Source organism: Zootoca vivipara, chromosome 17, assembly GCF_963506605.1.
Source record: "Zootoca vivipara chromosome 17, rZooViv1.1, whole genome shotgun sequence".
NCBI lineage: Eukaryota > Metazoa > Chordata > Lepidosauria > Squamata > Lacertidae > Zootoca > Zootoca vivipara.
The window spans coordinates 20985311-20998391 of NC_083292.1; the positions used below are offsets into that span (position 1 = coordinate 20985311).

General features: G+C 48.3%; 1 protein-coding gene across 1 annotated transcript; it reads right to left on the bottom strand.

The window, feature by feature from the left end:
• Positions 1-2200: 2200 nt before the first annotated feature.
• On the bottom strand, positions 2201-10604 carry LOC118075967 (L-serine dehydratase/L-threonine deaminase-like). Its single transcript, XM_035098404.2, has 9 exons — positions 10546-10604; positions 9257-9583; positions 8423-8584; positions 7376-7415; positions 5858-5994; positions 5621-5712; positions 5048-5278; positions 3785-3909; positions 2201-2562 (listed from the first exon to the last, which is right to left on the bottom strand). Exons 3-9 carry the CDS (start codon positions 8573-8575, stop codon positions 2261-2263), a joined length of 1080 nt encoding a protein of 359 aa, XP_034954295.2. The 5' UTR covers positions 8576-8584; positions 9257-9583; positions 10546-10604; the 3' UTR covers positions 2201-2260.
• Positions 10605-13081: the final 2477 nt, after the last annotated feature.

Here is a 13081-nt window from a genome sequence, read left to right on the forward strand (position 1 = left end):
GGTCTTTGATATTTTCCCAGAGGAAATAAGGCAGGAATTGTTTGAAATCACCAGTTAGGTGTATACAGTCACATCCCCTCTATCACACACACACATGCGCACACACACTTCTCTCTCCCACATACCCTTGCTTCCCTCTTTCGCGCACACATTTTACCTGTTTCTATCACTCACACACCTTAAGGCCAGTGTCATCTCAGGTTATGCTGGCAGAAACAGGTGCACCAATCACTTCTCAGCAACCATAGTGATAACACATGAAGAGGAGAGAAGGAGGGGATGGAGACTCCCTCAGGGCAACACATAACCGGGGGTGGGGGGTTGGACGGAGGAGAGGAGGGAAATCACAGGGGTAAGTGGGGGGGTTAGGGGGAGGAGAGGGGGGAAATCACAGGGATAAGCCAGGGGTGGGGGGAAGAGGAGGCATAATAGGTCATGGATCAGGACAGAGTTGGGGGATTCACAGGGATGAGGGAGGGGGAGGGGGGGAAATCACAGGGATAAGCCGGGGGGGGGTGAGGGGAGGAGTGGGGGAATCACAGGGATACGTCATGGATCGGCACAGGGTAGGGGAAATCACACAAATAAATCACACAAATAAATCACTAGGGCCAGCTAGTATTGAATAAAAAGCCGCTGGTAATAACTTTTCCTTGTCCATTCATTACAACCGGCCATGGGGTTTGGTTCCTCGGCTGCCTGACACTGACTGGGGAACTGACTTCAGTCCTGGTTTCCTAGGAGAATGTTTAGAAAAATGCTGAAGTGGTGCTGTGAAGAATTCCAGGGCAGCAAGAGCCATGCAAACCCTCCCAATCTCTTTGGATTATTGCTGTCCAAGCTTTTTTTCAAAAAGGGCCAGTTTTGATGAAGTCAAGGGCTGTGAGGGCCGACCAAAGTTGTTAACCTTCTTTTAGGATTGAAGTTGAGCTTTTAAAAAGGATTTTACCCCAGGAAATGAACTGCCACATGGGCCAGATTAAACTGACCAGTGGGCTGGATTAGGCCCCCCGAAACAAATTTTGGACGTGCCTGCTTTATGGAGATAATCTGTTGCTGGGGGCCAAGGGGGGATGATATTTGTCAGGACTATGGTAGGGGACAAGAGGGCTAATCCCTTTCTACTGAAATTTATCCCCCACTTTTAAGCAGCTGTTTACCATTTTAAAAACCACCCACAGAACTTTATTGTCATTACTATATTATTATTATTTGGGGGGGAATTATATGCCACTTTATTGGATAAGAAGTTCTCCAAGGTGGTTTACTGGTTAAAACTACACCAGCTGTTATAGAACAGCACTCCCAGAGAATAACAGTTCAAATAATAAATCGTGTAAGATATAAATCGTTGAGAGAAAAAGATCCCCACAGCTGAACGTCGTTGCCTTTCTAGAAGCCACCTGAATTGGCTTTCTAAAAAGACTGCAGAGCAAGCTGAAAGGCAAGCCAGAAGTTAGGGTTAAAAGGTACGAGGGCAAGACACTGAGAAAGCCAGAAGTCATTGTGGAAAGAAACTAGGACAGGCACCCCCAAACTGCGGCCCTCCAGATGTTTTGGCCTACAACTCCCATGATCCCTAGCTAACAGGACCAGTGGTCGGGGAAGATGGGAATTGTAGTCCAAAACATCTGGAGGGCTGAAGTTTGGGGATGCCTGAACTAGGAGGTAGCATCAAGGACAAAGGACAAACCAGGAGGCAGGAATAAGCCAGAAGTTGGGGCTGAAGGTCAAACCAGGAGGTGGAATTCAGAAGCAAACGATGCTGCAATAAACTAGAGCTGAGGAAGACTTCTCAAAACTGCATTGCACGGGAAGCCCTCTTTATGCCCTTAGCTCAGTTGACAGATCATGAGACTCTTAATCTCAGGTTTGTGGCTTCGAGCCCCACATTGGGCAAAAGATTCCTGCATCGCAGGTGGTTTGACTAGATGACCCGCATAGCCCCCTTCCAACTCTACAGTTTATGATTCCATGCCACTCTTTCCTATTCAGCCCACACACAGCCAAAATGTGCAGAGGCCAAAATGTGCAGTTCGGCAACTCGCCACAAGGGGCACAGAAACCCAAACGGCCTCCTAGCAATCTAGCGATGCCTTCTGCGATCTAGCACTCTCGGATATCTACTGGCGATTTAACCAAATCCCGAGGCGCCAAGGCATATTTGCAACCCAGTTTTCCCATCCGCCCACTCCTCTGCTCCCACCCCGGGGTGACACAGAGCTCGGGGAGAGCAGGGTGGGTGAAGCAGCCGTAGGTTTTAATGAGCACACGCCCCCATGGATTTTTGGAGCGTAGCCGCAAAAAGGTTGCATGGATTGTTAAATGTTGCCAATGCAAGCTCACACTCCAAGAGATCACCCATTCCGTTATCCGCGGACACCTGCTCCTTCAAGCGCTCCAGTTCCTCCATGGTGATGTTGTTGCCACCGCACACAATGATGACGATGGATTCCAGCTCGCTGGGGAGTTTACCATCCTTTTGCAGCATTTTGATCACCTCGCTGTAGACGGCTGCCAAGGATGCCCCACACGCCGGCTCCACCAGCATCCTCTCGTCGTCTGCAGGCAAAAGGGTCATTTAAGTTCTCTAGATGATGAATCATAGCATTCTAGAGCTGGGAGGGACCCTGAGATCATCGGATCCAGTCCTCTGTAATGCAGGAATATGCAGCTATCCAATACAGTAAGGGGATCAAACCTGCAACCTCGGCGTTGTCAGCACCATGCTCTAACCAACACTGCTGTTTCTCCTTGCCTTTAAGGCAGGCATCCCCAAACTACGGCCCTCCAGATGTTTTGGACTACAATTCCCATCATCCCTGACCACTGGTCCTGTTAGCTAGAGATCATGGGAGTTGTAGGCCAAATCATCTGGAGGGCCGCAGTTGGGGGGGGGGCTGCTCTAAGGCATGCGTAATCAGTAAAAAAAATAAAAATGTAAAGGCATAGCTGTCAAGTTTCCCCTTTTCTCACGAGGAAGCCTATTCAGCATAAGGGAATTTCCCTTTAAAAAAGGGGAGAACTTGACAGCTATGGGTAAAGGACTCTTGACAGTTAAGTCCAGTCGTGAACAATTCTGGGGTTGTGGCGCTCATCTTGCTTTACTGGCCGAGGGAGCCAGTTTGTCCGCAGTCAGTTTTTCTGGGTTATGTGGCCAGCATGACTAAGCCGCTTCTGGCGAAACCAAAGCAGCGCACGGAAACACCGTTTACCTTCCCGCCGGAGCGGTACCTATTTATCTACTTGCACTTTGACGTGCTTTCGAACTGCTTGGTTGGCAGGAGCTGGGGCAGAGCAACGGGAGCTCACCCCGTCGCGAGGATTCGAACCGCCAACCTTCCGATTGGCAAGCCCTAGGCTCAGTGGTTTAGACCACAGCGCCACCCGCGTAATCAGTCGTAGAAGTAACTCATGCTGTGCATTTGAAGCGCAATATACCACTTGATCCTCAAAAGAGGATTGGACAAATAAGAGGATTGGACAAATCAATGACTACTAGAATTGTACAGTTGGAAGGGACACAAAGGCTCATCTCGTGGAATCCCCTGCAATGCAATACAGTTCTGCACAAATTCATAATAGCACTTGGAGCAGCAAGAGCCAATGTGGCGCCTTGTAGAGTTTATTTGACTCCAGCACCCATCAGCCCCAGCCAGTATGGCCTATGGTCAGAGAAGATGGGAACTCTAGTTCACTATATAATTGCACTGACTATCCAGATGTGGAGAACGAGTTCACAATTAGTGCATTAATACAGGATGGCTGTCCTGCGAATACATACCGAGAAACTTCGCGACGGCTGCCACTGCGTCACAGTCGTCGACAACCTGTGATATGACAGGGTGCTCTTGCGCCAGCTTCAAAGCTTCCTCTGCCACAGTAGCTGCCCCAAGCGTAGTAGCAACGCTGGACCCAGAACAGGAAAAGGAAGATCAGTGGGCTGGATTTTGCTTGTTGGATTTGGCTCAGGCGAACAATGTGTAATGACAATGAGGCCATTTTATTGATCTGTATTATTATTATTATTATTATTATTATTATTATTATTATTTCATATCCTTCCGTTCTTCCCCAATGAGCTCAACTCAAGGCGTTATATGTGTTTTTCCCTTTCCTCCTTGAATCCCCACAACAACCCTGTGAGGCAGGTTAGGCTAACAGCCAGCGACTGGAATCACCCACTGTGCTTCATGGTCAGGTGGAGATTTGAACCCTGCTGTCTGACACATTAGCCACTGCACTAGCTCCCAGTATTAAATTGTATTGTAATGATATAATAATAATAATAATAATAATAATAATAATAATAATAATAATAATTATTTATTTATACCCCACCCATCTGGCTGGGTTTCCCCACCCACTCTGGGCGGCTTCCAACAGAAATATTAGAATACTCTAATTTCTTAAAGATTAAAAGCTTCCCTATCAGGGCTGCCTTCAGATGTCCTCTAAAAGTCTGGTAGTTATTTTTCTTTTTGACATCTGGTGGGATGGCGTTCCACAGGGCGGGTGCCACTACCGAGAAGGCCCTCTGCCTGCTTCTCTGTAACTTGGCTTCTCGCAGCGAGGGAACCGCCAGAAGGCCCTTGGCACTGGATCTCAGTGTCTGGGCAGAATGATGGGGGTGGAGACGCTCCTTCAGGTATACTGGACCGAGGCCATTTAGGGCTTTAAAGGTCAGCACCAACACTTTGAATTGTGCTCGGAAACGTACTGGGAACCAATGCAGGTCTTTCCTCTGCCCTCTGTAAGCCCTCACCAGCCTGGCTATCAGCCACCTCCTCCTTCGTCTCAGCGTTGCTGCTTATATGCTTATAGAACTCCACAGGGAGGAGGATAGGGACAAAACTAGGAGAAGGTTGGCCCTGCCTGTCATTGGCTCTGGCGCCCCCTACTGTTGGGCTCCCTGCCTTCCGCCCTACCAGACCCAGTAGGCACCAGCCCACATGAGGTGTCACGCTACCAGTAGTGGCTTCTGCCCTGAGGTAAGGGGTAGTCTTTTACCCTCCTAGCCCCCCCACTAACTGTGTTGTGTGCTCACCTGGTAATTTCGGGCAGTGTCACCAGCTTCTTTTCTTCCAAGGAAGCATTCAGACTGTGGGCTCCGCGGGTCTCCATGGCGATGATGGGTACCTGGTCCCAGCCCACCTCACGGAGGCCCTGGATCACCCCACAGAGCATGCCGCCCCCTCCGACAGAGAGAACTATCGCTCCAGGTGTGGACTCGCCCATCTGCTCCTTCATCTCTGTGACCATGGTCTTGTGCCCTTCCCTGCAAAGCAGAGGGGACCCAGAACATCAAAACCAAAGGTCAGGGGTGGGAAAGAGAGAGTTGGGGGAGGGGGCGCTGACTCGTTTTTATTTGTGGGGAGGGGGAGAAATCTGGTCTGGTTTTTTCCTTTGCAGAAGTCCATTTTGGCAGGAACCCCTGCCATATTCCCTGCTTCCAGCGCACCAAGCCCCGGCTGAAATTCCGGGGCATTGTGGGGGGAAATAAAATAGCCATCGGGTGGCCAAAATGGCCGCACTTCGGTTCAGGTATTGCTTCAAAATGGCTAATCTGGTACTGAACTGGACTGAATTTCTCCACCGAAGGAGAAATTACACCACATACCAGATGAGAGGGTCATCGAACGGAGGCACGTAGGTCGAGTTACAGCATCTCTTTACCATTTCTTTGGCTGTGTTTTGGCATTCCTCCAGTGTCTAGAGGAAAGGAAGTCATGTTATTCGACTAGGATTCTAAGAAAGATTTATTGAATGATGACTGTGATTTTTAAAGGCTTCCAACGTTCGTTCTTCTGTGATAAGCCAGGGAAAGGGTTAAGGCTGATCTTCCTCCCAAACTTACCTGTTTGATGCATACCACGGCTCCCTCATCTTCCATTGCCTCCACAGTGAAAGCTGGCGTGCATTGGGGCACAAAGATGGTAGCCGGGATCCCCAACTCTCTTGCACAGTAGGCAGTTGCAAGGCCGGCATTCCCCGCTGGAAGAAAGCCCATTTGACACCACATGATGCTAGACTTCATGAGGGTTGTCCCCATTCCTCAGCCACCCAAGGCGTACAACACCTTATGTGTGTTTGAGCAAAAAACCAGAAATATAAAGAGACACAGAGCAACTGCATTTATAATAATACTAGTGTATTTCAGCCCGTTCAATAACGAGCGCTAGAATCCTGGGGTTCGGAGAAGCGCTTGCTCAGCGCTTCTCCAAACCCTGGGACCTGTCCTTGTTGTCGGCGGCAGGGGGGCAGGAACGGAGGAGGAGAAAATGCTGCTTTCTCCTCCTCCATTCCTCTCCCGCAGCCGCCAACAGCAAGGAGACATCCCAGGGTTCGGAGAAGCGCTTGCGCAGCGCTTCTCCGAACCCTGGGACCTGTCCTTGTTGTTGGTGGCAGGGGGGCAGGAACGGAGGAGGAGAAAGCGCTGCTTTCTCCTCCTCCGTTCCTCTCCCGCAGCCGCCGACAGGAAGGACGCGGGACACAAACTCCTACCTCGCCGCCGCTGCTTCGCGGCCTCCCGCCGCTCCTCTCACGGGCCAGGGAGGGTTGTGAGGGGGAGGCCTCCGCCGGCCTCCACCCTCGCTTCCCTGACGTGCCCTGCAGTGAGGCGGTGTCCGGCCGGGAGCGGCGATTGGAGGAGGCAGGGGGGGAGAGCGTGCGTGCGTGCGTGCGTTCCAAGTCTCTGGTCCAATCGCTGTGTCCCTGGGGTACATGCGCAGTAACCCAGGGACACACGGGAAAACTTGGACGCAGAGACACAGGGACTTTATTATATAGGATGAAGTCGGTCATGTCCATTAATTTCAATGGGGCTCTGAGGAGTATGACCAATTCTGGATATAATCTAGGGTGTCCTGCCTAAGGCCATCTAATTTGTGGGAGAGGAGAAATCTGAACTGGGGACTTTCTGATTTGCAGCTCAGCCTCTAAGCCACCATGTTGTTGTTGTTGTTGTTGTTGTTGATTAAATTTGTATACCACCCTATACCCGCAGGTCTCAGGGTGGTTCACAGTCTAAAATCACAACCTAAAAACACAAAATACATAATAAAAATAAGAACAACCCAATAATTCCCTGCACTGCTTCGGTTTCTCTCATTTTTCCAAACTTAAATTCAGCTCTCTCTATTTCCATGTTGGCTTGTGGAAACATTTTTTTTCAAATCCTAGCAAAAATTCACCAGCCTTTTAGTGTGATTTTTCCCCTAATGTACACATAAGAACATGAGACGAGCCTGCTGAATCAGGCTAGTAGCCCTTCCAGTCCAGCATCCTGTTCTCACATGCCCCAAAGGGAAGCTTCCACAAGCAGGATCCTCCCCAACCCTGGAACCCTGACAGTGTCCACAGAAAACCACATTACCTGAGGCAGAGACAAACTGCATGCAGTGTTTTCCGGCCCACTGTGAAAGCAGAAGAATAGGAATGTGTGAACAGGAGCCATCTTAACCCCACAACAAAAGCAACCCCACCACCCACTGTTCTTTCCAGGCAGGTTTGGACCAGATTCTGTCCTCTTGACCTCAAAATGAAACCTTTGCAGAATACTCAAAGAACAGCTCTTACTGTAAGGAAATTTTTTTCGTATGTTTGGTTGGAATCTCCTTTCTTGTAACTTGAAGCTGTTGGGGTTTGAGCCCTATCTTCTAGAGCAGGAGAGAACAAACTTGCTCCATCTTCCATGTGACAGCCCTTTAGTTATTTGGAGGTGGCTATGATATCTCCGTTTTTCCAGGCTAAACATACCTAGCTCCTACAAACATTCCTCATAAGGCTCCTAGACCCTTGATCACCCCAGTCACCCTCCTCTGCACACATTTCACCTTGTCAACATCCTTCTTAAATTGTGGCTCCCAGTACTGGACACAGTATTCCAGGTGTGGTCTGACCAAGGCAGACTAGAGTGCTGCTATTACATCCCTTGACCTGGACACTACACTTCTGTTGAATACTTCATGCCTGTTCACTGCCTGATTCAATTCTTCCCAGAAGGAGCCTTTCCCCCAAACAAAGATGGCAGCTGCCAGACTGAGCAGCAGCTTGCTTCAAGCTCGTTCCCTAAGCTGATTAAACAATATCCCTTATGTGCAATATCACTTCCCAGTAGAAGGTTCCCATTGTAGGAACACCAAAACTTGCCTTAACCTGAGCTACAGCCTCTCCTAGGGCAGTACAGGAAGCCAGCAGTAACCTTCGCCATTCTTTCTGGTCTTAAATGGGAATGTACCTTATAGTAAGCCGACAAGAGGCTCAGTGTTCCCTACACTGACTGGCAGCAGCTCTCTAGGGTTTTAGGCTGCCAGCCCCACCTGGACAGGCTGGGGATTGAACCGGGGGCCTTCTGCACTCAAGGCAGCTGCTCTGCCACTGAGCCATGAACCTTCCCCATATAGCGTTCTCCATTCCTTACCGATTTGCAGAAGTTCCCTATGCCCCGTATCTTAAAGGAGCAAGTGGGTTGGGTATTTTCGAGCTTCAGGTAGACCTTGGTACCAGCCAATTTGGAGAGGGGGCCGCTGACCCGCAGCGGAGTGACCACATGGAAGGGCTTGTCGGAGGCCATTGTGGAAAGCTGAGGGTAGAATGGGGATTAGGTACAGAATAAGCACAGTGGAAGAATAAGGGGGAAAAGACTGTTTTGCTTCCTCAAAACTTCATTTTGACTCTTTCTTCATGGGTATATAGTTGAAGTCCATTGATACAGTCTCAAACAGCCATGGCTGTGAGTGCTGTGATCTTAGAATCACAGTCCCATTCTATCTAAATCAATCAGGTTTCTAGTCCTCATGCTACATATACATTCTCGAAAGTGCAGGCAGTCATGCTTGCTGATGCGGTAAGCTGTCCTGCAACTGCAATGAGGCTTCACTGCTTAACTCCTTGTCCCTCTTTGTAATTGGCTGCTAGTGTGTGAATTGAGAAACTGAAGTTTCATTATTATTTTTAAAAAAGAAAACAGGCAGGTTCCTGGGCCCCAGGGCTAAAAACATATGTTTGAAAATGTGAGTACACTAATCCTTTATTAACTTTAATAAAGTTTCTTTATTTTATTGCATTAAAAACCAAACTCTCCCTGCAAGCGAATTTTCTGCCTTTACCTGAACCTCAATTATCCAACTCTCCCAAGGATCCAAATTTTCAGTGCAAGCGCCCTATACCTTGCTTATCTGGCGGCTAAAGGTGTGCATTACAATTGTCTAGCTCAGCCTAGCAGACCTCCAGTCAGACGATGAGGTGCACTTACTTGTCAAGGGTCTTAGAAGAGGCTTTGGAGCTTGGCTTGCAAAGTGGTCGGACGGCAGAGCTGGGTGCTTGCGGTGGTGTTTTGGAGGAAGTTGCTGGTGGACTCAGAGGGGGGCTCCTCCTCCTGGGGGTGGCTGCCTGGGTGCTGTGCTTATCTTCACGACTCTGGTCTCATTGGGGGAACGTTGGTTTCTCTTGGCCCCACTTTATAAGCCGGTGGTCTTGGCTTGTTTGTTGGCCACTTATGGGAGGCGTGGTGCACTCCCCACAACCACTGCCCTCGCCTCTGAGGTCATCTCCCTTCCTCTCCTCCAACCAGAGATCTGACCTAACAGAAAGGAGCAGAATCGATGCTTAAAAGAATGACAGCCAGAGGGGAAATGGGGAATAGCGGGGGGGGGGGACCTATTTCAGACAAGGCTAGCTGGTGGAGGAAGGAGGGAGGTGGGGGGACAGTCTGGGGTGGCTGCTTCAGACAAAGGGCCCCTTCGTTCAAATGGTCGAAAGCAGGCTCAAACCAGGTTGGCAGGCTGGGTCTGGAATGACGATGAGGCAGCGTTAGGAGTGAGCAGTGCCAGATTTAAAAGGTAATGGGACCCCTGACCATTACGTCCAGTCATGACTGACTCTGGGGTGGCGGCACTCCTCTCGCATTATTGGCTGAGAGAGCTTCTGGGTCATGTGGCCAGCATGACTAAACTGCTTCTGGCGAACCAGAGCAGCACATGGAAACACCGTTTACCTTCCCGCTTGGAGCGGTACCTATTTATCTACTTGCACTTTGAGGTGCTTTCGAACTGCTAGGTTGCCAGGAGCTGGGACCGAGCAATGGGAGTGCACCGCGTCGTGGGGATTCGAACCGTTAACCTTCTGATCGCCAAGCCCTAGGCTCACGTATAAGCTAAACAAGCTATAGCTTAGGGCCCCGCTCTCTTGGGGGCCCCCCAAAAAATTAAAGGAAATAACCTGGATATACATTTCCAAAATATGAAAAACAAATAAAACAAAACCTACATACAGCAACAGTGTTGCGTGTTGTATAGGCTCCTATGATGTAAAAAATGGGCCCCGCCTGCTAGCCTGCTCCCTAAAATGTCACTGGCTTGCTCATTTCTATATATAGGGTGACTACCTTCTGTATGGACTGGTTGCATGCCAACATGTGCAAATGGCTTTAGATACCTATTAGGTCCATAAATTACCATACAGCATATATTCAACACAAAAAACAGCGACAATTTGTTGTTGACAAAGGACAGGTGGACATATAAAGGACGAGGGCCCCATTACCTTCAGTAGCTTAGGGCCTCATCATAAATCCGGGCCTGGGAGTGAAGGGCAGGGAAATACATTGACCCCAGCAGATAGCTGTGTACACACCAGGCGTTGAAAGCAAATTCCCTCACACCCAAAGGATCCTGGGCACTGTAGTTTGTGAAGGTAGGGCGTTGCAGACAATGAAAGATTTGTTGCTTCATGATGCTGGTTTGCCTGTAAAATTCGGGGTGGGGCGGGGAGGCCATGCTGGCAGCATTCTATATTCATAATAGGCTGTGGTAAATAATACAGTGGTACCTCGACTTACGAATGCCTCGACAACCAAATTTTTCGACTTATGAATGGGGCAAATGGCCGCACGCGTATGAATTTCTCGACATCCGAACGGAAACTGCGGCGGTTTTAGATAGGGTTTTTTTGACTTACGAATTTTTAGATGGGGTTGCTTCGACTCACGAATTTTTCCGTTTCTAATGCATTCCTATGGGAAATCGCATTTCCAATGGCGCTTGTTGACTTACAAATTTTTTGACCTACGAAGGTGCCTTCGGAACAGATTAAATTAGTAAGTCGAGGCACCACAGTACTCCTATCTGCTCCATGGTAAAAAGCCTAGCTGCCTCCTGTTTGAGAACTTTTGGCAGGTATGCCTGGGTTAATATCCCCAATGCACAGAGAAAGAATGGGCAGCCCAAAGCTAGGAAACTGATTTTTGTGGGTTATCAGCTGGACTATAAAAGTTCCAGGTTTTCTCTTGGCAATGGAAAAGCGGTCCTGAGCCCGTGCTGTGTTCTCAGAGCAAAATAACTGGTCCAGAATCCATGCGAATTCTGAAGTAGTTTTGCCTCTCACTGAGCCAGGCCTAGAACCACAGGCCCAGCTGTTTCCACGGCAACCAACTGCAAAGTCCTGTGAAACAGGAGATGCTTTCTCCCAAAGCTGAAGGGGAGGAAGAGAGGGACAAGCAGTTACATAACTAAGACCATGAGTAGGCAAACTAAGGCCCGGGGCCTGGATCTGGCCCAATCGCCTTCTAAATCTGGCCCACAGACAGTCCAGGAATCAGCATGTTTTTACATGAGTAGAATGTGTCCTTTTATTTAAAATGCATCTCTGGGTTATTTGTGGGGCCTGCCTGGTGTTTTTACATGAGTAGAATGTGTCCTTTTATTTAAAATGTGTCTCTGGGTTATTTGTGGGGCCTGCCTGGTGTTTTTACATGAGTAGAATGTGTGCTTTTATTTAAAATGCGTCTCTGGGCTATTTGTGGGGCATAGGAATTCGTTCATTTTTCCCCCTTCAAAATATAGTCCCGCCTCCCCACAAGGTCTGAGGGACAGTGGACTGGCCCCCTGCTGAAACAAACAAACAAATTCAGGAGTTTGCCCAGCAGTTGGGGCAAGAGTTCCAGCTCAAAGATTTAGGAGCTACTATAAAGAGTAGCTATGCCACTCTGCCATTGGCAGTTTGTTGTACAGTGTTCTCGAAGCCACCAAAATGAGTCTGACCAAACTGCGGGAGGCAGTGGAAGACAGGAGTGCCTGGTGTGCTCTGGTCCATGGGGTAACGAAGAGTCGGACACGACTAAATGACTAAACAACAACAACAACAACAACAACTACATAAAGAGTTACCTGGGAGTTGAAGTACAGTACAAAGAGTAAGTGATGGGAGTTTTTCTGCTAAGCCAGAAAAGAAAACTACACAACTGTTACAATGTTTTGGAACGCAAAATTGTAAAGGCGTTCAAACTCCTATGGTGACATACTTTCAAAAAACAGAGAGTAATGTGGAGTTTGAACACCAGGAGCTATGCCAGTCTGCCATTGGCAGTTTGTTGTACAGTTCACAGTGGGTCCAGACCAGATGTAAGCAATGCTGTGGGTATTCTTAGCAGGTTACTGTAGTTTCAAAGCCAACCACAGCGGAGTGTTTCGCTATTTAAAAGCAACACAGGACTTCCGTATGAGGCTGCATTTTAATTTTAATGTTTATTTAATTTTGTTCTTATGTTGTAATTTAATCAGCTGTTTTATGTCTGGTGTGAGCCCGGCCTTGGCTGGGGAGGGCGGGGTATAAATATTATTATTATTATTATTATTATTATTATTATTATTATTATTTTATTACTGTTTAAAACTGTCATCCGCTGGGGTAGAGGAGTTACTGTGAGACTTTGGAAATGATGTACAGGCAAGAAGGTCTACTACTGGAATAGTAGTAGAATTTGGATGGTCTTTGGTGGGTTGGAAATCCCAGAAACGGGTTGGTATCTGTCTGTGTCTAAATCCAAAGCGGAATATGCTGCTCTGTCTGAATTGAGCAACAAGCTTCCCTATTTCATGCAGGTTCTTACTGATATGAATGTAGAATCCAAGCTACATGTGATAGTTTATGGTGGACAATCGGGCCTGCATTTTTATGGCAGGGCCTGGACAAAACATGTGGATATCAAATATAGACACATATTAGGGACAATGTGGAACAAGGATTAACGAAACTTGTATATTGTGTGTCAAGCCAGAACATCGCTAATGTAATGACAAAA